Source organism: Phyllostomus discolor, chromosome 11 (assembly GCF_004126475.2).
Source record: "Phyllostomus discolor isolate MPI-MPIP mPhyDis1 chromosome 11, mPhyDis1.pri.v3, whole genome shotgun sequence".
In the NCBI taxonomy this organism is placed as follows: Eukaryota; Metazoa; Chordata; class Mammalia; order Chiroptera; family Phyllostomidae; genus Phyllostomus; species Phyllostomus discolor.
Window position 1 is genome coordinate 63,455,516 of NC_040913.2, and position 26,938 is coordinate 63,482,453.

At 35.6% G+C, this 26,938-nt stretch overlaps 1 protein-coding gene and 1 pseudogene across 4 annotated transcripts in view; both read left to right on the forward strand.

Annotated features, from left to right (window-relative positions):
* The window catches only part of MYO16 (myosin XVI), a 595,311-nt gene that overhangs the window by 293,708 nt on the left and 274,665 nt on the right, over window positions 1-26,938 (forward strand). For all 4 annotated transcript variants that reach the window (XM_036011451.1, XM_036011450.1, XM_036011452.1 and 1 more), the window contains 3 exons: window positions 6,088-6,215; window positions 11,171-11,276; window positions 19,010-19,127. In XM_036011451.1, the coding sequence (XP_035867344.1) occupies window positions 6,088-6,215; window positions 11,171-11,276; window positions 19,010-19,127 (352 nt within the window). The remainder of the gene's footprint in view (window positions 1-6,087; window positions 6,216-11,170; window positions 11,277-19,009; window positions 19,128-26,938) is intronic.
* Window positions 1,352-5,039, forward strand: LOC114508793 (annotated as a pseudogene).

The window sequence follows — 26,938 nt, forward strand, 5'->3', positions numbered from 1 at the left end:
TGAGTGTGGGAGAGTAAGGGTATTGAAAGCAAAGAAAATGAAAGGAAAGGAAAACATTTCATGGGGTAAAACCAAGTTCAGGTAAATAAAATATATGAAGTTTTTGGAGGTTAAATTGCAGTGATGTTGAGATTCTATATTGCATGCACAATTAGGAATAATTCCCATAGGTATTTCATTTTGTGAGATTTCTGGGATTCACACCATGTTCAAGAATGAGGTAGAAAGATAACAGAAAATGAAGGAGGAGCAGGGGGAGAGAAGGGCAGACAACAATGCCAGCCACTATGGTAGCCACTGAAGAGCCAGGTCAAATGCATTGGCAAAGTCAGTAATCAGAAAACCAATGAACCAGTGACTGTCATGAGAACAAATGCTTGAGCAGTGAATATTCATTGACCCCTCACATAGCAATTTTAGACCTTCTGTGGATATTTCTCATTATTACTTTTACTGTGGAGTTCACAAACCACGGATGTATCACCTTGAAACTCAATGTACAAAATGCTGACACCATTCAGCATAGAGTACCTGGGGATAATTTTTCAAGATAATATTTTTTAATTCATACAATACAAAACAGAACAGTACCCAGTCTTTTGTTCATCCTTTAATTGTCAGTGAGATTAAGCTGTCCCAGTATGTAACATGACATCTTGTGTGGTATGCCAGGGTAGGACTATGCTTAATTTTAGGTTCTATTTGCTGTTGGTCTCCTGGTAATCCCATGGTAGCCAGACGTGTTGGGTTTGGCAGGTAGCTAGAGTGGCTGAGCAGGGTTTTGTAAATGGAGAAACAGGGCTGGCAAGGAATAGCAGCCTTCTTTAGTGCAGGGTTTTCCAACCTGGGGCCCATGGGCCACATGTGGTTCAGGAGGGCTATGAATGTGGCCCAACACAAAAACATAAATTTACTTAAAACATGATGATCTTTTTTTGTGATTACATGTCACAGTGTATTCAATGTGTGGCCCAAGACAGCTCTTCTTCCAGTGTGGCCCAGAGATGCCAAAAGGTTAAACACCCCTGGTTAGTGTTTGTTATTACATGGCAGACCTGCTGCAAAAACCTTTGCATGCATTATCACATTTAAACTAAAAAGGCAACCCAACACTTATTTCTACTTTGCAGAAGTTGAAATAAGTATTCTTAAATAAGCTGTCCAGTGTTTTCCTATGAATGACAGAGACAGAATTTAAATCCAGATCATATGACCACATAGCAAATGCATGGCAGACCACTCTCAGCAACAAGGTGCTGAGCCCAGAGGAATCCTTTTTTAATTATATGTGGTCCTTTGAACAAAACATTTTTTCCAAGGTGTGTCATCTATGTATGTAGGCATATGAATAATGAATAGGACATCCAATCAGGTGAGTAGAGTGGCAAATTCATGCTATGGTGTGAAACTAACATATCATTCCATGTTACCTCAGCCCATTGGCATTGGGCGTTCCACAGGTTACCAGGATCCTGACACAGGAGGCCTGTGAATGGCCCACTCAAAAGATATGAAACTGCATGGCTGCCTTCAGAAATCAGAATGTGGCAAGATCTGTGATCTCTGGCAGTTTATTAAGAGGCATCATTGTAGAGTGGAAAATAGGAGGGAATTGATCCATAAAGAAGGGCCTTTATTCATTGGAAACTGAGAGTCTAGCACAGACTATAGATAACCACAAATGAAGATGATGTAATGTCATCTCACCCATTAAAATAAGAAGAGATAGCACATAAAATTTCAACTGAACCAAGTCCTCTTGATCCAAAATGATACATATGGGGACAGAAGAAGGTGGAGTGGCAGCCTGTGGGACAGGAAGTGTGTTATCCTGATGATATTTGCTGCACCAATTAGAATGAGCAGTAATATTGATAATGATAATGATAACCAGTAGAAAGTTAGAATTTATGTAAGTGAAAATCTTCAAGGCTTGATAGAAACAATTAAATAGAAAACAGTATCATATTAAAGTTATTGTTTCATATTTATATTACAAAGCATAGAATAGCATCAAGCAAAGAATTATCAGATGGTAGCAATGGATTATTCTACAATACAAACTCTAAAATTGCATAAAAAGGAGATTTACAGGAGAAAGGAACTGAAAAAAGTTACTAGTTTGGTTATCATGAAAAAACTATTTAGACACTGTAAAATCCATTACATATGGAACCTCTAGTGAAACTTAGCCTAAAGAAAATAGGTAACTACAAATATATGTGAAGAAACAGGGTAGGGATGTGAATACTCTCTACGTACAAATAATTTCCTTCATATATGCTTCAAGCTCTCTTTAGTCTTGCTTTGTTTATAGCATTTAATGAAATCCTCAGTATGATTTTACGAAACAGGTTAGTTTGAAATATTTTGTCAAAATTAAATTGTTGGACTTGGGGAGAAGTGAAAGAGTGTTAGTCCAAGTTTTCCAAAAGGACAGAATTTGTCATGAAAGAAAATAAAGCTGGGCTAAATGTCCTAGTGGGTTTATGAATTATAATACATATATAATTATCATTTAAATAGTTTTAATATTCATTTTAATTTGGGAATAATTCAAAATCCAAAAAAGTTCAAGTATAATGCAATAGCCAATTGTGTATACACCATCATATGGGTCTCATATATTCTAAAAAATGTTTTAAATAAAAGATCCATTGTTTTACATACACTCCTGTGATCAGGATGCAACTTTAAAGATTTGACAAGAAGCCATTGTTTTCTAGCTCAGTTGTAACACTTATTTTCTGGGTGGTACAGAAAATAAAGATATGCGTTAGTGGTATGGTGTCCTAGGTTAGATGACAGTGTGCTGTGAGCACAGACTAAGTTCCACCTCACCTTATTCCTTTTATAAGCAATCATAACCACTATCCTGTAATTATTATACTGTCATCTAATCTTTTGTGTATTCACTATATATATGCATTATACATGTGCAATAAAATTGCACATACCATTATTTTCTATTTTAATTCACTCAGAGAACATATGCTTTAGAAATATTAACCATAGTGCTTTCAAACATTTTTTAATGTTAAAAGGTTTGGGTCTAGTTGATTTATTCTAAGTGCCCTATAGTATTTTATGGTATTAAAACATAGTGCTATTGGTGGCAGCTGCAGAAGCTTCCAGCTGAACTGGGCCCACAGCTTCTTCACACAATGATTGATGGCATTTGTGGATGAACTTACCCTCTCTGCCAGGATTGTCAGAGTGCTTAGGATTCCACAGAATGGATACATGTTCTGGAAGATATGACCAAATTTTTTCAAAGCTGTATTTGGTAAAAATTTATCTAATGAAGAGATATCTAGCCGTTGAATTCATTTCATCAAGAAGTGATCATGAAATGCTGGAAAATTAGGAAAGATAAAATTAATCAGGCTCTGTTGGAAGAAGTAGTTGATATTTCTTCTCACAGCTAAGGATTTTGATTGGTGGTTAAAGCTTATACTTTCTACTGAAGACACTGCTACATTACAAACCCAACTTTTAAACCTTCATCTATGTGTAAAAGAAAATGGTGAAGTCAAACTGTAGTCTGTTGAAATGGGTAAAGAAGGGCTGCAGACCCTAATAAATTCCTTGTAATAACTGGAATACTGAATATAAACATTATCAGATTCCACTGCTACCACTGATATGACAGAGTGAAAACTGTGTGTTCAGAAAACCTGCAGTATACTATAGTGCCAAGCTGAGAAAGCTTCCAAGTGGAGATTACAAAGATAAAAATTTATTCATCTTCTATAAAGAACAGGAAATTATATAGTTGACAGGAAATCAAGCTCCACTACTAATTAGCCATGTGACCTAGGACTGGTCCGTAATTTCTTTGCATCAATTTCCTTACCTATAAAAAAGAAGATGATTTTCATACATACGTCATAGGTTTCTGAGAGGATTGAATGAGCTAGTGAGTACAAAGTGCTGAGAACAGCAGCAAGAACATAACAAGTGTAAACCATTATTAGTAGTATTAAACTATCTTTGATAAAGTTACCAATATTTTATGTGTAATATATTTCTTTATTGTTTGAAATGGCACTTCCATTGTTACCAAAGAGTTTCTGCATCTTTTCCCATATTTATTGGCCATTCTTTTCCATTTATATTTTTTGCCCATTTTTTCTTTTATTTCCAGTTTTTCTCATTTATTTCTGAGTCATTTAAAAAATAGTTGCAATTTATTGATTATATACACAGCTTATTCTCCTCTCTGTCTTTGCTTTGACTTATTTTATTATTATAGTGTGTGTGGTTGCACAGGAGTTGTTGAATGTGATGTGAGATTGACCCATCTATACCATCATAATTTATTTGTGACCCTCATTTTCTTACTCAAATTATGACAATTCTATTCTGTATACTTGTCTAAATTATTTAAGCTTTGCTGTTCACATTTGGAACTTAGATTCTTCTGGAATTTATTTTTACACATGGCATGAGATAGAATTCAATGTTTGTTTCCTTTACAAACACATGTCAATTTTCTCAATACCACCCCCTTTTTAGTGGATAAATGTTGCAGAATCCTGTCGGGCACCAAACCTCCACTTGTGAATGTCTTGAGTTAGTCATGTGGTGTATTTCAGTGATCCCTTTTTCTTGTATCTGCATCAGAACCACAATGTTTAATGACTTTGGCTTTTTGAAATTTTTGTCAAGGTGTAATGCAAATGGAAAAGGGCTCGTTTGTAAGTATACCAACTAATAAATATTCATGAGCTCTCAGGTATAGAACATTACCAGAATCTTCCAGAAGCCTCATTCTTGCTCCTTTCCAGTCACTACAGACACTTGGCCCAAGGTGCCACTGATCAGACGTCTAACAGTGTAGATTAGTTTTACCTGTTTTGATGCTTTATGTACATGGTCATGGACCGTGTTCTCTTATGTGTATGATGGATTTATGTATGTGATAGATTCCATACAGCATTATGTTTGTGAGATTTATCTAATTATGTCTTATAACTATAGATCATTTATTCTACTTTTAACATTCTTTTCCCCTATAATTTTAAATAACTTCAAATTTAGGGAAAATTTGCAGGCAAATAGTACAAACAACTTCCCTCAACCATTTTCAAATAATTTGCTGGCATATTGTCCCACCAATGTTGAAATGGAAAACCAATGTTTGATGGTTGTATGAAGTCAGATAGGAGAATGCCTTTGTTTGTAGGAAATGCCTGTACTGTGCACTGTGCATTTCCTATAAACAAAAGCATTCTCCTGTCTGACTTCTATACACCATCAAAAAATAGCTGCCACTGATGCACTGCTGTCATCTGATCCAGAGGCCTTTTTCAAGCCTTTCCCATTGTCCCACTAATGCCCAGATAACCAAAGATCCAGGCCATCCTGCAGAGTGCCCCGAACCACCAGTCTCCTCAGGCCCCAATCTGGAGCAGTTCAGTCTTCTCTTGAAGTTCTCAGTCTTGATATCTTTGAAGAAACAGGCCAGTTATTTTGTAAAATAAAAATTATTTGCCTGATATCTCTTTCTGACTCCGAAGTCTTCTTATCATTTTGTGTATTCAAATGTAAATGACTTCATTAGAAAATCAGAAGGACTAAAAATACTGGCACTGAATCACCATGGCAATCATCATAAATCACTGTCACTGAAGTTCAGTTAATTAAATTTTTGTTTTTCTGAGGAATTTACAAATTCATATGCATTTTAGTGGCAAATGCCTTCTATTCAAATTAAAAATTCTTTCTATCTTATGTGACTGAAATTAAATTTGAGAAATTGTATTTGATGTAAACTATCAGTTTCAGTTCACTTCATAGTTATCTATTAAACTGGATGTTTGTGAGTTGCTCTCCTGAAAGATAGCAGAATAAAGTCTGTGAACCTAGTAATGAAGGACCAAATATAAGCCTCCATTTTATCATTATGATTGCTTAAAATGTGCTGAGAAGAGCATAATTTTACAAATGTTTTGTAGTTACCAGTGAGGTTCAAAACGAGATAAATTCACTTTTGTGTTTTGGAAATAAGTCAGCTGAGTCATGCGGTAAAATATCCTGAAGCCTTTTTATGGAGATGTTTGTCTTTGTGCTGCGTTGTTCCAGGTGTCCCAGCTTTACCTGAGCAGCACTGGGCAGCCGTGTTCCTCTCTGCCGCCTCACATTTTCTCCTGCGCGGAGAAGGCCTTTCACCAGCTGTTTCAGGAGCAGCGACCCCAGTGCTTCATTCTCAGGTAAACCCACTCTGCCGCGCAGCCTGAGGGTTTGACTGTAAAACTGTCCTCATTTATTATGGTTTACATCTGTTTACGTTCTCAGCAGTTTGCAGCCCAGTATGTCTTTGCAATAAGTACATTAGACTCCTTACAAAGAAGGAACATCTTTGTTGTTGAAAATAGCTTCAAGTGTGGCTGAATCAAACTTAACCTGAAACTCAGCTCCTTCTGAAGATTTACAGTTCAGAACCAGAGTGTTTTTGCTTTCAAGCTTTAGAGTAAAAGGTAGAAGAAAGGATCCCAATATTAGTGAACCTATACCACAGTTCTCCAAATGTGGCGCTGCCCAAAAAACAAAATAAAAATTATTAGTTTGTAAATGTGGGTTTCCCACCACTTCTAAGTATTTACATTTGCTCATATTTCACCAAAATTATATACCACATAAAAAGTATTTTTATGGAAATATAATAGTAACATTAGCTCATAAATATATGAAGGTACTTAGAAGGATGATTTATTTGAGCAAAAATTCTTCACACCCAAAACAAATACCACAGAATTGGAGGTGAAATGTGATTATGCATTGATAGAAGATTAAAGACATATTTAGGAATTAAAATAAGATCTGCATTGAGAATTATGTTTTACACTAGGAGAAATCTCTGAAAGAGGGGGTTTCTGTAAGTAATCATAACTTTGTCTGGGTTCTGACCTTTGGTGTTAGTTGAAAACTGACTGTGTGAATAAACCATTGCACAACTCTAGTCAAAGTGAAACGAAGGACTATAAAGAAGGGAATCTGGAGAGAACCCAGAGACATTTAAATATTTAAATAAGCATTATTTATATACTTTTACATTATTGATTTGATCAAATAATGTAATGGAAGATCAGATTGATGGGTTGCAAACTTGAGCATTCTTCTTTCCAAAATAGTGTGCAAGTAAGTAGTTGTTTTCACACTTTTTCTGAAGCGTGCCCAGGATAAGAGAGGCACTGGAAAGTGGCTCTGCCCATTTTGAGTCTAACAACTCTATTTTTATTTGCTTTATCTATTGTATTTTCTGGACTTACTGTGACAAAAAGGGAACACTTTTTAAAACTTGTGAGATCGAGAGGAGTGCATGGTAGTACTGACAATAATAGCAAGTAATATTTATTGAGAACTTACTAAGTGAAAGACCCTTGCTAAATACTTTCCATGTATTATCTTATTCATTGCTTTAGCAACCTTATGAGATAGGTATTATTATTGTGATTAGATGACTGAGTATTAGAAGGGCTCACTAATTGGTCCAGGGTCTTAAAATTTGTAAATAGTGAATTGAGGATGTGAACCCAATAATGTGAATTAATAAATGGTGACTTATTTGTCTAGGACACAATATCTGGGCTGTGAGCCTAAGAGTGTCGATTCTGAGCATCAGCAAAGCTTAACCATTCTCACAGCCAGGCATCTGTGCAGGGTGAGTCCCCTGCTGCTGTCCTGACAAGGCTTTCAACAACAGCCCTCTCCACTCTCCCCTAAAATTATGGGCACAAATCCATGGATTTACTTAAGTTATTGTTGAATCTACTTAATTTTGTGAAACATATTGATATCTAGTGAAGCTTTGAGGGACCAATGGTTTCACATCCTTTGGAAGTCTATTATTATAGAGCTCACAACATCTAGCAAGTTTTCCATATAGATTTCTACATGTGTTGCTTGCAGAATTTTTTCCAGTTAGGAATGGTTAATATTCTGCAAAACTAGTATCCCTGTGAGATGTTTTTAAAGGTTAAGACATCATGTATCAACCACTTATTCTGAAAAAAAAAAGATTTCTTTATTAAGTTTGAAGAGGGTATCACCTGGTGCTGGTATCCAGAACTGAAGAACAAATCTGTGATCACAAGGACTTATTACAGTCATTCTCTGTCTTCTTTTAAGATTAGTGTTTTTGTGTAGCTTCTCTACCTCCTTGATTGTCTTGACAAATCTAAAGACTTCCTACATCTATACTGACACATTAAAATGAATAAATTTAGAGCTCAACTAAGTACACTGCTTGAAGTTCATTTATTCAGTGCCTATTATGTCCCATAACTAGTATATACATAGATAATTTTTAAATAAATTTTTTAAAAGATTTTATTTTTTTAATTTTTAGAGGGGAAGGGAGGGCAAAAGCAAGGGAGAAAAACACAGTATGTGGTTGTCTCTCATACACCCCCTACTGGAACCTGGCCCACAACCCAGGCATGTGCCCTGACTGGGAGTCAAACCAGCCACCCCTTGCTTTGCAGTCCAGCACTCAATCCACTAAGCCACACCAGCCAGGGCACTTCTTTTAAGATTTGGAGAACAAAACTTAAATATTCCTGGAATAGATGTCCTGCAGCTTAATGCTAGGTCTGGAAACTTTTTTATTTCCAAATTTTAATTTAATTTTCTATTTTGTTGTTAATTATAGGCCCTGGTGGCATAGTAAGCTTTATCTTGAGAAAAGGTTTTTAATAATTTTTAAATCTTTCTCCTGGGCTGTAACTGGGAGTCTGAAGTCCACCATGATCTACCTTACCTTTGACTTCTTAAAGGCCTTGTTAGATGGTTTTAATTAATTATTTGAACATGTGTGAAAAATACCCATTATCCTAACTATATGCTGAGCAAACCTAAATTAATATTATTTGCTGCACACACGCATAACTTGTGAAATAAACAGTACGGGGTTGGCCTCTGTTGTGTACAAATTTAGCAGACAGGCTGGTCAAATAAACTTAAGAATTTTTATGGGCCCATGATTGACACAACCTAAAATTTCTGGTCAATTTATAATCTAATCATAAACTTGGATTTTGAGATCAAATATATTTCTTGAAAGAGTTCAACTAGAAATGTTAGTGTTAATGGGATCACCTATGGAGCTAAGCCTAACATAACCTATTTTTCTTTTATTTCTTTGTATTTTACTCAGTTTAAATGAAGTATAGCCATTTTGAGATTTTATGAGATGGTTAGAATGTTTTTATTTTAGCTATCATGTTCACTACTCCTAATCTGACAATCAGACCCAGGGAGCACAGTGGTGGGAGCAGAGAAGGGGAACTCACAAGACCAGCAGGTCAGCCCTATACCCTCACATGCCTCTGTGTCTTCATATTCACAGAGACTGTGTCTGCCTCAGTCACTACGCTGCACTTGCCACCTATTTCAGATTGCTTAATAGAAGCGTGAGAAATACTTATGGAATATGGAAGGTAGCTAAATAAATGCTACCTTCTCCAAGAATCAGCTCAACTTCCACCTCATTGAGAAGGCTTCCCTGGCCCCCTCTGGGGGATATACCTTCTCCTTCACCTGTGGGTACATGGCTTGCTGTGCCCCACTCTGTTCTAATTATGCATCACTTATGTACTCAGTGTTGACTTGAGAGTATCCCCACAAGACAGCAAAGGGAGTAGTATTTTTCACTTCTTTACTCATGAAGCCTCTGGCACATACTAGGCCCTCAGCAACTTACATTTGAAAGAATATGCAATATTTTAAAAGGGAAAATGGTATTTTTAAGATATATACCTGAGTGAATGCAAGCGAAATCTCTGTCAAAAGAAGATTCATGAAACACCTAGTTATTTTTCTGGATAATAGAAGTTTTGTAGCAATAGATATAATTACAGAATTAAATTTCCATCATGAGAGATCTATATTGTTTCTTCTCTGAAATTAGAAGGTTAAAAGAAAAGGTCTTTGAACTGAGAAAAGGAGCTGCTTGTCTTGTGCAGGTCACTGTCATCTGCTCCACTGAGGATGCTGGGGTAGTTGTTCCAAAAGTAGTTAAAATGTTCACAGTCAGTGTGAATGAGAGGAGTAAAAGCATTTGTTAATAACTGGAGATGTGAATAAAATAGTTAAAGTTCAGCTTCTTTTCTGGCAAATGCCCTTTCTGTAATCACATTTATTAGAACAAAGTTCAAGAGAGAAAAGTGAGAAAACAGTAGTTAAGAACTCTATATATATTTAATTTTTGAATAATAGATAAAAGACTATTTTTATAAGTATTCTATCTGGATACAGTAAAAACTTTATTTTGTATCAGACCACTTTGGTATAGTAACTATGGTATTGGAACTTGATATTAACTTTGTATTGTCTAATTTCAGGAGCATAATATAGTTATTGTGTATATGTATATATGTATATACATATACACACACAAACCTTGGAAATATCAAAAGTATTATTATTAAAAATAACAAGTGTGGTTAAGTGCTTGCTCCTAGGTTAGAGGAAAATGGGAAACGTGGACTGCCAGAACTGAAGCAACTTCAAGAGGAAACGGGCCATTTTAGGGTCTGCTGAGTATCAGCACTTCATTCACCTACTCACATTTCACCAACTGGTGACCGTTTCACCAACTTGGTTTTAGTAGCTGCACACTCTCTGTTCATTCAGAAGAAAAGAGAAGTAAGGCTCAGAAAGATGTAATGGCTTTTCCAGGCAAGATGTAATGGTTTGTGGGGGATGGTGCAGAAAGATTTAACAGAGCCAAGCAGGTGGCTCTAGAATGCATGCACCTGCAGTGCAGAGGGCTGTCACCTTGGCTCCACCTCAGTCACTTTCATTTCCAAAGCTAAAGACAAGTGGATACTGTTTTTCTGTTCCACCTATCACCTTCAGCAGTAATTCACCTGTGTTACGTGGTTTTACACTGTAAGATATCAGATGGCAGAAGTTGCATCATATTCATTTGTAGTTCCAGTATCTGAACACCTGACATCGTGTTCAGATAGGGTACCTGACAGAGTACACATTTGCTGAATATTTTGAATGAATGGATCAAATTGAAGAGTAAAATGATACCACGACTCATTAAAAGTTATGTTGTTCCCTACCATCATTGTACCTGAGAATTATTTGTGGTTATTATTTTTTTTTTACTAAATGTTCCAAAATAGTAAACTTGTGTTTTTCTTTTGTTTTTAAGTGGAGAAAGAGGATCTGGAAAGACTGAAGCCAGCAAACAAATAATGAGGCACCTAACCTGTAGATCTGGAACCAGCAGGCCTGTATTTGATTCCAAATTTAAACATGTAAGTTCTTACTGTCTTGGAAAATATGTTGAGCCAAGAAAAATATTATTTAAAAATAGGGTGACATCATAATATACCATACATTTGACCATAAGTTGGTCAAAATTTGTGAAAATAAAAAAGATTGAAGTTTAGTATAAATTAATATTGTCCAAGTAATCTTTCCTTGTATAACATATTTAAAAATATTTTGATATACTCTCTTTTCATATGTGTCAGAACAGTTGGATTAAAACAGGTAATTTAGTTAGAAGTTGTTGTTCACAAAGAAAGTGCCACGTTGGTGTGTAGCTGCCTTTGGCTGAGCTAACCCGGTCGGAAATCTTGGGGTGGGGGATAATTGAAAGCTGATAATAAAGTTTCAATGTATGTAAAAGAATTGGCAACAGGAAACCTTAAAGACATTGATGAGCAGGAAGTAAATCTTCAACCCCAAGTCAAAAAAACCTGTTAACCTTATATGTAAAAAATTATGTCGGGTGTCTCACACATATAAGAAGAGTAAGTTCTGTTAAAAATAAATCAACATGCTCTATATAACATGCAAGAAAATGACATCCCTATATGCTGCTATATCATTTCCTTGATCAACAAAAACCCATTACACATCGCAGGCCACGTTGCAGCAGTACACACTTTCTTGGTGCATATTTCCAAGTGAGGCATTGCAAATACAATGACACAGCCTTCAATGAACACAGCTCGTTCCTCCTGCACAGGCCTCCCTGTGCACGCCTTTGCAGAATCACACCTGCATGTCATCAGCAATTGTGTAAGTGCCTGATTACATTTGAATAAAAACAGTTGCTTTTATCTGAGAGCCTTCCTTAAAACAATGCCATCTAAAGGTTCACGCACATTACAAATCTAGAAATGTACTGCACAATGGGTATTGTACTGTTTGTGTTTGGTTTTGTTTCACTTGCCCTTTCTACCTTGTGCCTGCAGGTCAGAATTATTTCTGCCATGGTATTGTTTACATGGGAACATTCTGGAAATTTAGTATTGGATTCTTCACTTAGAAATGAGAGGAACTTACATTTAACTGGTAGATTAATGTTATTTCCTTGTGTTTTCTACTTTTCATTAAGAAGTGCTTAAATAACTAAATTTGCCTTAATGGATTTCCAAGCATGTGCCTGATTCTGGAGGCTTTTTTTCTTTATGAAGACTATATAATAAATCATACTGCAGTGTGTCCATGGAATCATATATATTCATTAATGACTTTACTTCATAGCCATTTATTAAGCTCAACCTATAAATTGAGCATTTGCATCATTTTACAGCACAGCTCAAATAATTGAACATATTAGATTGACTTGAAAAGAACAGTATAAAAGATCTTTGTTCAGATATTATAATATGATGACTCTTAACAGTTAAGGATTAGAGAATTTATAAAACAACAGTTATAAAACAGACTCAGGTGAACTAATAAAATAACAGGATATATTGGCTTAATTATACTGACAAGCAACAATAGATTCCACTGTAAATTATAGACTAAAACAATCATTTATTAAAATAATCCTTTGAGAAAGAGCAGGCTATGTAATTTTTAAAGTGCATTCTAGATTACTCTATGTAAACTGGCTTTGCATTTTAGCTTAACTGAATACATTCTAAATAGCATTTCTTTGGATAAGAGGTTCTAACTCTTCCAAAATTAATTAGAATCTTGGAATGAATATTATACTGTCGATTCAAGTTGTAAGTAAAACTATTTCTAATTCACTTTTAAAATATATTTTATTGATTATGCTTTTACAGTTGTCCCATTTTCCCCCTTTATTCCTCTCTGGCCTGCACCCCCCTCCCACCTGCATTCCCCCACCTTAGTTCATGTCCATGGGTCATACATAGAAGTTCTTTGGCTTCTACAGTTTCTATACTATTCTTAACCTCTGCCTGTCTATTTTGTGCCTACCAATTATGCTTCTTCTTCCCTGTACCTTTTCCCCCCCTCACCCTCCCTGCTGATAGCCCTCCATGTGATCTCCCTTTATGTGAATCTGTTCCTGTTCTAGTTGTTTGCTTAGTCTGTTTTAGTTTTTTATACTTTTTAAATATTTTATTTATTTGTTTGTTTGTTTGTTTGTTTTTTGGAGAGAGGAGAAGGACGGAAGATCGAAAGAGAAACATCAATGTGTGATTGCCTCTCATGTACCCCCCACTGGGGACCTGGCCTGTAACCCAGGCATGTGCCCTGACTGGGAATTGAACTGGTGACCATTTGATGTTTTAGTTTTTTTAGTTTTGGTTGTTGATAGTTGTGAGTTTGTTGTCATTTTACTGTTTATGTTTTTGATTTTCTTTTTTTAGATAAATCCCTTTATAATTTCATATAATAAAGGCTTCTTTACTTTGGGCTTATCTGGGAAGCACTTTATTTTCCCTTCCATTCTAAATGATAGCTTTGCTGGATAGAGTAATCTTCAATGTATGTCCTTGCCTTTTATGACTTTGGATACTTCTTTCCAGCCTCTTCTTGCCTATAAGGTTTCTTTTGAGAAATCAGCTGATAGTATTATGGGAACTCCTTTGTAGGTAACTATCTCCTTTTCTCTTGCTGCCTTTAAGATTCTCTTCTTTGCTTTCATCTTGGGTAATTTAATTATAATGTGGCTTGGTGTGTTTCTTCTTGGATCCAGTTTCTTTGGGACTCTGTGAGTTTCCTGGATATTTCCTAGAAGTCTGTTTCCTTTGCCAGATTGGGGAAGTTCTCCTTCATTATGTTTTCAAATAAGTCAAATAAGTTTTCAATTTCTTGCCCTTCCTCTTCTCCTTCTGGCACCCCTATGATTCAGATGTTGGGATGTTTAAAGTTGTCCCAGAGGTTCTTAAGCCTCTCCTCATTTTTTAAAATTCTTATTTCTTCATTCTGTTCTCATTGAATGTTTACTTCTTCCTTCTGCTCCAACCCATTGATTTGAATCCCAGTTTCCTTCCTGTCACTGTTGCTTCCCTGTATATTTTCCTTTATTTCACTTTGTATTCTTCATCTTAGGCTTCATTTCTTCCTTCATTTTGTGACTGAACTCAATACATTCTGTGAGGACCCTGATTACCAGTGTTTTGAACTCTTCATCTAATAGTTTGGCTATCTCTTCATGACTTAGTTCTTTTTCTGGAGTTTTTATCTTCTCTTTCATTTGGGCCATATTTCTTTGTCTCATCACATGTGTTACATTGTGAGAGGCAGAGCCTTAGGTATTCAGTACGGTAGGGCAACCCTCTTCACTGTATTGGGGCGCTGTCTGTGGGGGAGTTGTCAGAGAGGGAACAACACCGCTTGCTCAGCCCTCACCTCACTTTCCATCACTTCCCTCTTTTCCCACAAGTGGATTTTGCCCTTTCAGGTGCTGATTCCCAGGTGGGTAGTTTTGTGGGTGCTGATTCCCAGGTGGGTAGTTCTGCAAGAATGTGGGACCGCCTGGTCAGCCAGCCCCTGTCTCACTTGCAATGTCTGCTGCTTTGTTGCATGTCCACCCTTGCTGTCCATCTCTATCCCTTTTACAGGTCTGGATGAATGTTTCTTTAACTCCTTGGTTGTCAGGCTTCCATGCAGTTTGATTTTCTGGCAGTTCTAATTGCTTTTTGTTTTTAAGTTGTTATTATTCTTCTTCTGGTTGTGCGAGGAAGACCTCCATCTTGACTGGATGTCTGAAGGTTATTCTTATTAGAAGTTAACAAAGAATAAATAGTGAAGGTGTAGTAGTGATATACGAGGAAGGACACATTGAAAAGGTTTTCAGCTGAGAATCGTGTGGAGGCTGAGGAGTAGAGAATATTTTTCTTGTGGTTTCCATCGAAGACATAATTAAAGATGTATAAATAAAACTCATAAAATGGAGTGTGCAGGAGAAAGAGGAAATGAAGGTATGTGGGAGGAGGTTGGGCATTTATAAGTTTCATGCAGTCATAGTATACAGTACTCTCCATGAAGGGGGTGCAGAGAGGAGGAGAAAGAGATTTAGTTGGTATCTGGAAGGTGAGGGAGAACCCTGAGCTCTAGAGGTGATTTTAGTAATTTTATATAGGTAATACACATACACTTTAGAGACACGCAGCTGTGATATTTCTGAATTTTAGCCTTACATGTCAATTGTCCCATCTTAAAAGTCTGCATAGGTTTACAGTCTACCTCTGTGCAGTGGGCTTCTGAGTGTGCCTTACACAGTGGGGGCGGGGGGAGGGGGTTGAGTCCTATCACCATTGTTTGTGCTTTTGTTTCCCTGTATAATTTCAAAACAGATAAGCTCAGGTTAGAAGACTATCATTTATAATCCTTGTAGTTGAATTTCAATCTGTGGAAGTAGAGGATTTTCCATGGCAGTAGGTTTCTTGGAACATAAAAATCATGTTTGTTTTTGGTGGGGGACTGCCTGAGACTTTCTAGTAATTCTGGAACAATTGAGTTTCAACTTTAAGAGACATTCAGTTTCATTCAAATTATTTAAACATTTATCAAGCAACTGCTTTCACAAGGCAGAGTGATACGGTCAAATTGTTCAAGCCATTATTTTGTAGCAAGGGGGCCACAGGTTTTTGCTTTTAGAAAATTCAAGAGGTTAACTACTACCATAATAATAGTGCATAACTTTTAGTGGAATAATTATTAACATTTTATAGCAAAAAATTACCATACAATGTAAACAGAAAAAAATCATGCCAATAAAATCTGAATCAGTAAGTACTGAGGAAACTTATACTTACTTACTTTTGCCAACATTTTTTATTTTAAAATTTTATTAATGTACAGCATTCTCATTTTGTTTCAAAGTCAAGTTGAATGGTGGACTATCTTTTATGGCATTTTCTTGGTATTTCTCTTAACATACTTGTTTGGTGCCACCTACTGGCCAAATTGCTAATTAAAGATTAATAAACCACTGGTTATTTCAAGTTAATCTTGAGTGATGAACTTGAATTGCATTGTGAAAAAATGCCATGTGAGTATTTATATTTTGTTTAATGGTTTTAGTTTTATGCCTTATATGTACTATTTATTGTTATTCTAGCAGTAATAGCCCTATGATGCAGTACTTAAACATATTAATTCCACAGAGAGATTAGATTATTTGGGTTGAGATCCCAGTTTCACTATTTGCAAAATTGGAACTTTGGGAAACTTACTTAATTTCTCAGTTTTCTTTTCTGTAAAATAGGCAGACCATCTGGGAAATGAAAAGAGACATATGTCCACACATACACATATGTCCCACATACACATGTATACACATGTATATAGGAATAACTTTACATATATATAACTTTATATACATAAATTCACATATGTTTACATATATAACATTGTATGTTTCTATTATTATTAATGAAAATAAAGTTAATCTTGTTATTTGTTGAATGCTTAGTATGTGCCAGGCACCAATCTGAGGGCTTTATACACCTGACACTTATAACCACTGAAGGAGCTGTTCCTGCATTAGAATAAAGAAAAATAGGGTTCAGGAAATTTAAAAAGTTTGCTCCATGTGGCATGATTTGTCATTAGCAGAACTGGAATGTGAGGGCAGCTACTTTTCACTCCAAACCAAAGATTTTGTACCATTACCCTACATTTCCTATTTGGGCACATGTCATTAATTATCTTTTGTGTATTTTTTCTATCATAATAAAAATCCAGTTTATTATCAGATATAACACCAAAAAATAGAAGCCCAAATATTTTTAAAAATTTATTCCAGTTATTAAATGAATTTTAAAACAGTTGTTTAATATAATGTAAATGTTTAAAGTGTGATATAATTATATTATTTACTTCACTATATATTTATTTAATGTTGAGTTATTGTAAATTAAGAAAAAATGGGACCTTAATAAATACCATTTATAATTATTTTTCAGAAAACACCTTTGTAACAACTACTATAATTTACTGATCTTTAAAATTAATTTATTAGAAAAAGACTTAAATCATAGAGGTTTTGTAAAGATTTAGTATGTTTCTTTCCAAAAGATCAAACTCCCAAAGCAGAAGTTTTAATATATTTCACTATTATTACAACTTTTAACACTTGAGATCAAAATGTTGCTCCATAATCTTTCAAAATATAAACTACTTCCATGTGAATTGAATGACTTTATCTACCAGTAATCAGAAAGTTTAAAAATAGGAGCACAGTTTGTTTTTATTTAGATTAAAATTCTCAAAAATATTGTCACCAGAATTATCATAAGTAACTACCACCCCATGTATCAACAAGTATCAATATTTTTATGTGTTTTCTTTATATTATTAAATACTTTTGAATTTTATTGTTGTTCAAGTGTAATTTTCTGCCTTTTCCCCTCACCCCTCCCCACCACCCCAGCCATCCCCACCTCCCTCCCCTGTTTCCACCCCCACCTTGTTTTTGTCCATGAGTCCTTTATAGTTGTTCCTGTAAACCCTTCACCCTTTTCCCCCCATTACCCCCTCCCCTCTCCTCTCCTGTTACTCTCAGTTTGTTCTTAATTTCAGTGTTTTTGGTTATGTTTTGGTTGCTTTATTGGCTTTGTTGATTAGGTTCCAGTTAAAAAATAAGTATCGATACTGCTATGTTCTCTCTTGTGGTTGATGCAAAAAAAATATATTCAACATTATTTGCATCTTGAAAGGCAGAAAAACTTCTACTTTCCAGATTTTCTAATTTCTAATTTCAAACTTCTAATTTCCAGGCAGTTTGGAGAATTGCTTGGTCATCATCATTATTATAGGCACAATAAATTATGGAAATAAATGGTGTTTGTTCTATAATCAGTGTTTAAAGAAACACATCAAGAAAATTTCGGATGCCAGGTTGATCTGAGGAGCTTTTCTAACAGCATCTTAAAGCCCCAGACTTCTCACTTCTGTAAGAGAAGAGAAGGGAATAGAAACGCTGGGCACACAGCCTAACCTAGAATTCTTATTCTTGTTTCTGGGGCAGTGAATGGTTGGCAGGGAGCAAGAACAGGGCGAATGGAGAGTTAACGTAGTGGCTCAGGGTTGAAAAGTGTGTAAAGTAAGAGTTAAAAGCAGGTTAAAATCCAGTGTTTAAGTGAATGTATTATTTTTAAAAGATGTTCTATGTACACCCAGACATCTTATCTGGGTGTACATTTTCTATACATACATACCAATGATGAAGTTAAATTTACAAATTATGCACAGTAAGAGATTAACAAAAATGGTAGTAAAATAAGACAATCATAAGAATATGTCATAATAAAAATTATGTGAATGTGGATGCATTAAGTAAACTAAGGGTTAGTTGAACCAGCACTTTGATGCCTCCACAGTGCATTTGATAATCAGATGGCTGGTAAGTGACTAACAGGCACATAGCTGGACTCACCAGGCAAAGGGAAAGGCTGGACAAAGGGATGATTCACTTTCTGGGTGAAATGGATGAGGCAACACAAGATTGTATCATGTTACTCAGAAGAGTGTGCAGTTTAAAACTTATGATTGCTTATTTCTGGAACTTTCCATTAATATTTGGAACCATGGTTGACTGCAGGTAACTGAAATTGTGGACAGCAAAACCACAGATAAGGGGTGCAGCTGCAGTTTGCAGTTGAGGAGAGTGACCTCAAAATCCAACATGGTATTCCACGAATGATAGGAAAACTCTTAGATAATGGACTATTTCCCATATCTTTGCTATTATTCTCTAATTTTACCTAAAACAAAACAAAACAAAACAAAACTGAGTAGTTCAATAAATGGTTCTCTTTTACTATAGGTCATGTGCATTTTAGAAGCCTTTGGACATGCAAAGACAACTCTTAATGATCTATCCAGTTGCTTTATAAAGTATTTTGAACTGCACTTCTGTGAGCAGAAAAAACACTTAGCTGGAGGTAAGTTCAAAATTCATACAGGGAGATCTCACTTGCTGCCAGAAGAGGGCAGAGAAACACCAAGCATGGCAGTAATGAGTGGTGTGTGTACCTCTGTGTGTGTCTGTGTGTGCACATGTGTGTGCATGCTCACAGGTATATCTGAGATATCAGGTTATGCATGGTAAAAATATTTTGAATTAAAAATATTTTAAAATGCAAGATGAACTTTTTAAAATGGTTACTGTATAAGCTGTATAATGAGACAAACCAAAAAGAGCTGAAATGAATCGTATTTGCTGAACATAGAAGTGAACTCAAATAATTAAAATTATAACTTGTGTATATAATTTCTTCACACAACACACATTAAAATCTATTTTAAACAAAATGGAGTTTATACTTTTAAAATGATTGAATTAAAACAAAACACCAAAATAATCACCCAACTAAATACAAAGAGAACTGTATTTAAACCACATAAGGATTATTTGGCTTAAATATTTAATGTGTACTTTATGAAAATCCCTCTTTTAAATTCAACTAATTTAAGATCCATGTAGAATTTTACACCTTTCTAATAAAAACAGATTATCCATGCAAATTAAGAATATAAATACAATTGCAGGTGGATTGACTAATCTACTTAGAGGAATCAACTATTTAAAAAAATTTTATTTTATCTAAAAATTGTTAAAGATTTTATTTATTTATTTTAGAGAGAGGGAGGGAGGAAGAATGAGCAACAGTGTGTGGGAGACACATGGATCAGTTGTCTCCCACACAGACCCAACCTGGGGCCTGGCCTGCAACCCAGGCACGTGCCCTGTCTGGGAATCAAACCAGGGCCTTTTGGTTCACAGGCCAGTGGCCAATCCACTGAGCCAAACCAGCCAGGGCTAAAAACTTGTATAGATTCTGTTAGCACACAAACATTTGCTAATTTCAGCAATTTTTGAAAGATAATTTTATTTGGTGTTTTCAAGTTACTCTGTCTTCTCTTCAGGAAGTAAAAGTTTTGACTATAATTTAGAAACAAAAACTGTATTTTACAGTAAATATATCTTAAAATCAAATGTTTACTAAGTAAAATTTGGTAAAAAAATCATAAAAGAGGTAAAATAGATAATTTTAGGTATTGAGACTAGATGCTTAAATTCTGCAATAGGAAAGTTTTTCGTTGTTTTGTTTGTTTTGGTTTTGTTTTTATTTTTAATCCATGGCTAAGATCTACTGTTTTATGAAAACCTCAGAGGAGAAACGTCTTGAGGCACAAATGTCTTTATGTCATGGTTTTACAACACCCCAGTGAGACTGTCCCTCCAAGTAAAAGGCACAGCCTGAACACTTTGTGACCATAATTTTCACCTGAGCTTTCAGGGAGCAGTGGTTAGAGCCATGGCAGTTAAGGGGGTAGGAAGTCCCCAAAGCTGCATGTTTCTACCCCCTGTCATCCAGGTGTAACCCAAAGGTAAGCTCTACGGGCATAATTTGGAACTTGTTAGAATGTACACTCTTAGCCCAACTGCAGACCTGCTGATTGGGACTATGCTTCAACAAGAATCCCAGGAGATTTGTGTGAACCACTGAAGTTTGAGAGGCGTTCTTCTAGCCCAACCCAAGGACAGCCAGCCACTCAAGTTTGTGCACAGTTGGCACGGAGGAGAAGACACTTGTCTGGGGTATCACTTGCATGACTTTTTTCTTCTTTCCTTTTGAAACTCTCTTTACCAAGGCCAAGATACAGTAACTGGCTCTGAAGATCTTAGCCATTACTATTTTTCCTGGATAGCATTTAACATGTCCTCCTTTTCAGGAATGTTAATTTAGAAAATAATTGCATACACATGTGAAAAAAAGAACTGGAAAACACTGCAGTGAGCAGTTGTGTTAATCAGCAGTGTCTATTAGCACTCAATCCCACACAGCTTTGGCATAATCAAATGAACAAATACCTCTCATGCGGCTTCTGCAGGCAGCACACTGTGACACAGTGATGATAAATATTCATAAGGGTGAACCTGAGGCACTTTGAGATTCTGAAATGCCCTCAGAATCATTAAGGAGCGATGAGCATAAATTCAGTATACTTTGAGCCTGGTGCATAATTGAATTTATTCTCCTCTTACAAAAACTGCAACCCAGGCACTCTCCACATTTCTCCACTTTACACGTTGTTTTCCTAATCCTTCTGTTCTGCTCATTAGACCCCTTAATTTAGTTCCTATCACCTACCTTTGTTGGGTAGTTTCTTCCTGTGTTTTAAAATTCTGGCAAAAATTATGTATGGTGTTTTTCACAGTTTTTGACATTCTAAGAATAAAATAACTACTAACATGTAAAAAAACAAATAAATAAAAGCCAGTGCCAAGACTACAGGAACAGAAGCAGAGTGCCCACAACTTGGTGGCAGGGAAGCCTGAGGTGTCAGACTGGGAGTTCAGTTCTTTGATTCCCGTGTTTAAGAATAAAAATAAAGAATGTATTTAGAGAACGTTTATCAAGAGAGTGAAAATCAAAATATCACATGTTTAGAGTGAGCTTTGAAGAAACTAAACATGTTTTCACTGAAAAGGAAGAGACTCAAGGGAAATAAGACAAGTAGCTTCAAATATCTGCTACCGTGGAAAGCCTCGTGCGTACAAAGATTTATTGTGCATATTATCAAAAGTTGGTAAAAGTTTCAGAGATGGAGTATCTTCACTTAATCACAAGAACTCCCCATCTCATTTCCTCATGATTGCAAAGTACTATCTCACCCTGACGCTGGATGCCTTCAAGCAGGATGGAAGAACTGGCACTGAACATGCTGAGAGTAGTCTGACCCCAGGTAGGACACCTGGACTAGATTAGTCTGAAGATGCCACCTACTGCTTCACATTCTCTAAGTCCGGATGCAAAGGACTTTGTTAACTATTAATCAGATGTTCTGATGTTTAATGGAGTGACTTGATAGCTTTTATTTCTAATGGTGTCAGCATAGAATAAACACTGTCACTATGAGAAGGTGATACAGTGTATTACTGTCCAAGAGTTTTTAGGATGTAAGTCCATTGATGGCAGAGATCTTGTCTGCCCTGATTTACAGTAGGCACACATTCAGTGTCTGTTGGGTTAATGACTCTAAGGAATGGCATTGTAAAGGGAACAATAAAGTGAGGCAGTCATTACTCAGTTCAAGGAGGAAATTGTGAAAAACCATCATAAATTCATTCATGCAAATGAAGGACACATTACTGAGAGTGTTAAATAGGTAAAAAAGGTTATCAATAATTAACTCTGGATTAGTTTCTAAATCAGAGCCAATGAGACACAGCTAATTACTAATTTCTTCATAATTAGAATTTGTGTATGCTAGGAACAGGATTTTTAAAAATTTTCTTAAAGCGTTTTATCATGTTGAAATGGGCAAAGCAGAACAATATGCTGGCAGGTCTACAAAGGGAAGAAGACCCAGAGTCCACATGTAAAATGTGAAGAATAGTTGGCTTCTTTTTTTTTTTTGTGCCCCTAAGACATATTTAAGTGGAAATTAAAATTTACTAACAATTGGAAATGTCTCCCAATAAATATATAGTATCTGCTTGAGGAACTTAAACCTTAGAGTTAACACAAATGAGATGGAAAATATATTAAGGCTTTTACCTTGTGTTTTTTCAACTCCTCATTTTATAAACAAACCAGAAGACAGTCTTTGCCTTCATTATTATCAGCATCAATTATCCGTAGTATTGTACTCTCAATTGGACTATGTTTTAAAAGTTTCAGAGAACCTTAATTGATCTTATCTCCTTTGAAGAATGGCATCTTTTAGTTCAAACGGCCTGGGCTTTGGATATAAGTCTCTTGGGTTTAAATGTAAAAAAGGACTGCAGCAGAATTTAAAGGAGATAATGTTTGAAAAACATTTAGCACAGTGCCTGCTGTACAATAGGGACTTTAAGTGGTAGTTCCTCCCTTTTGCAGTACACAGGAAGCCTGGGGCCTTTGTGTATTTTAATCCTCATTTACCGATGGGCAAAGAGAAATTAAGAGGGACATAGAGATTGGCAATGTCACCTTCAAGACTAGTTCCCATACTTTGGACTCCTAGTTGAAGGACCTTTCACTTACTCCACCCCTAGCGTTAAAGTTCATTAATAATGAAGTAAAAATAAATGCATTAATTGTGAAAGAGAATATTTGCCTATTTTACGAATCAATAATGTGCTTTTGGCGACTGCTAATGGAAGGCATGATGGGAATTTCAGGGAACAGGTCTTACTTTATAGCTAGATGAGTGGAACAGGGTGAGAGTTGGGGCTGGAAATTTCTGGAAGTCAAAAGGGCAGTGAAAGTAGTCATTTGTTTTCCTTGAAGGTGAGGGAAATTTATATACTCTACTTTATTTCATATTGAAAGAAGAATTGGAGCTCTGTACTTTCCCTACATATTATGTTATACATAATCTGCAAACATACATTTTACATTACCAAAACTTTTTGAGAAACGTATATTTTTACATAGATTACTGAAAAGATGCAGAGTCACAAGTGTATATCTAGTCAAGATTATTTCTGACATAAAAGATCTCAAATAGAAATTTGAATTTTGGGTTTATTTTGTGGGGTTTTTTTTCATCTAAAGCTACTTCTAAGTACATATTTTTAAAAATTCTACTGATCAGAATCCTGCTAATCCACAGCAGTTTTGTTCACTGTTGGAGATGCACTAACTAGGATGATTAGTAATTATACTGGTTTTGAATTTATTTTAAAGATTTTATTTATTTGTTTTTTAAACAGAGGGGGAGGGAGGGAGAAAGAGAGGAAGAGAAGCATTAATGTGTGGTTGCCTCTCATGCGTCCCCTACTGGGGACTTGGCCCACAACCCAGGCATGTGCCTTTATTGGGAATTGAACCAACGATGTTTTGGTTCACAGGTCGGTGCTCAATCTACTGAGCCACACCAGCCAGGGCTGTTTTTGAATTTAGATGAAAGGTACTGAAGTCAGTCTTTGGTATGGAATTGGATTAGGTTTGAATGCTGCTTTAAATTTAAGCTTATATGTTGACTGGGAGAAGTGGGTATATGATCAACCATTTATCTGAGTGTAGCAGCATGATGGTCAGAAGGTCACTCACTGCTCAGCCCTCTATTCTCAGCTGATATTTCTTTAGTTGATCACTAGACAATAACAGAAGGGAACAACTATGGCAATTTATTTCCTGTGTATATATATTTTTTAAAATATTCTCTTGATCAGTTAATTACTTTGTGCTTAATATTATTAATGTTAAAATGAAAATTTTCAGCACATTATTTGCCTAGGAAGGCAAAAAAATGAAATAAAATTTAATAATTAAGACCTCAACTTGAAGTTACCCATCACCTGTCTAAATGCATATGGGGAAAGGGAAAAGACACTACAGTACTTCATCCTAACTTCAAACTCACTTTTGGGCTTTAATGCCTTAAATTAAAAGGGTATTTTGAAAGTGTCTTTTTTGTACACTTATGACACATTTCTTAAAGGTGTCTAACATTACTTTTCTTAATAATGTTTATTAATTTTGAGATTTTTTAAAACACTGATAATCATACTATCTGGCTAGATTAACCATGTACAATATTTATAACAGACACAGCACTATAATAGTGGTTTAATTTATTCAAGTAGATTCGCTGTATAAAACGAAGTTGAGACACCTAACATTTTTGCTTTTAGAGGTTGAACTCTAGGATAATTATTAGCAGACTCCTTACATGAAGTGTTGTTTATAGTTCAAATGTAGGGAATAATTAAATCCATTTGTCTTCCCAAGAACTGCTAATTTTTTATCTAAAAAAAATTATTGACCATTAATTCTTGCATCGAAGTGGAAAACTACAGTTATTCACAGTTGCATTCAAAGTTCAAATACATAATAATTTACTGACCACTCATAATGATCAGAATGAACCTAAATTTAAGTGAAAAGAATCCTCAGGAAGCAGTAAGATTTTCTGCATTCCAAACATATAGCCATAAATTCCGATAACACTAACTTCTGAATTGCCAGTCCAATCTCTGAGGCAAAATCATGGTTCTGATTCCTATATAGCATACGTTCATTATTTTTCAGCTATTATGAGATAAATTTCAATCATGCATATTTATGATGTGGGTTTCTTGTTTGTTTTTGTAATACTTAAAGGCAGAGGACCAAAATAATGAATATTAGGTATTAGTCCTCCTGCTGAACCCATGAGACCACAGTAAACTAGCAAGATGAATGGCTGCTATTTATGCTGGGCATGCATTACTTCATAGACGCATTACTTAGCTCACTCACTAACAGAAATGCAAATTTCATTGTTGAAGTATCTGTTTCATTACCTATCATTATACTATAAATCATGATTCAACTCCTTTTTATAATTTCAGTATAGGTCTTGAAAGTTTTCTACCATACATCCTATATATTAAATTATATCTGCATAAATTCAAGTCATACTTATGTTTGTTGTAGTCCCCCCACCCCCACCCGCACCCCCTTGCAGTGTTTCCAGTTGTGAGAGAATATTGTCAATGTCCCTGGTCATCGATAATCACAAGGCCATATAATGTTCTGGTCTGTTTGATAGTAATACTTGCTAGAGTCTATAAGCACTTTATAATCAATATCTATTGGTATATATCATAGCAATATGACTGGTACTTTCTTTTAAAAAATATTTATTTACTTTTAGAGAAAGGGGAAGGAAGGGAGAAAGAGAGGGAGGAAAACATCAATATGTGGTTGCTTCTCGTATGCCCCGAGCTGGGGCACACATGGCTGCAACCCAGGCACGTGTCCTGACTGGGAATTGAACCACTGACCCTTTGGTTCACAGGCTGGTGCTCAATCCACTGAGCCATACCAGCTAGGGTTATGACTGGTATTTTCAAATTGTGAAAATTAATCAAGAAAATTCTATAATTTCTATTGCTACCTTTGTTAGAAGCAAGGACTTGTCTTATTGTAGATTATATTTGTGCACATAATTCCTAGGTTGAGTCAGGAACAAGGTAAGAACATTCCCTCTCACCAGTCCATTTTAACATTTTAGTGGAAGTTCTGGCTAATGCAATAAGAAAAATAAAACATATAAAATGTATACAGATTGGAAAGGAAGAAATCAATGTAATGTTGAAGAAAACAATGTGTTGTTGATATGATTGTCTCTGTAAAAAATCCAAAAGAGTGGAAACAAACACACAGAAAGTCTCCTGGAACTAGTAAGTGATTATAGCAAGATTTCAGGACATAAAGTTAATATGTAAAATTCAATTTCTTTCCTAAATACCAGCAATGAATGATTGGAATTAAAATACAACATATTTCTATAACACCAAACAATGAAATACTTAGTTATAAATCTAACAACATACATGCAAGATCTTTCTTAGGAAAACTACAAAACTTTGATGAAAGAAAATCAAAGCTCTAAAATAAATAGAGAGATATTCAATGTTCATGGATAGGAAGGCTCAATATTGTTAAGCTCTCAGTTCTTTCTAACTTGACCAATACAATCCCCCCCACCACCCAAAAATCTCAGCAAGTTGTTTTATCGCTATTGACATAAGGTTTATATGGAGAGTTAAAGCACCAGAGTAGCCGACACAACATGGGAAAAGAGGAACAAAGTTGGAGCACTAGTGCCACCCAACAGAAAAACTTACTATGCAGCCACTGTAATCAGGACAGGATGGTATTGTTGAAAGAACCAACACAAAAATCAGTGAAATATGGTGGAGAGCACAGAAATAGAGCCACATAAACATAGGTGACTTACTTTTGACCAAGGGGCAAAGGCAGTTCAATGG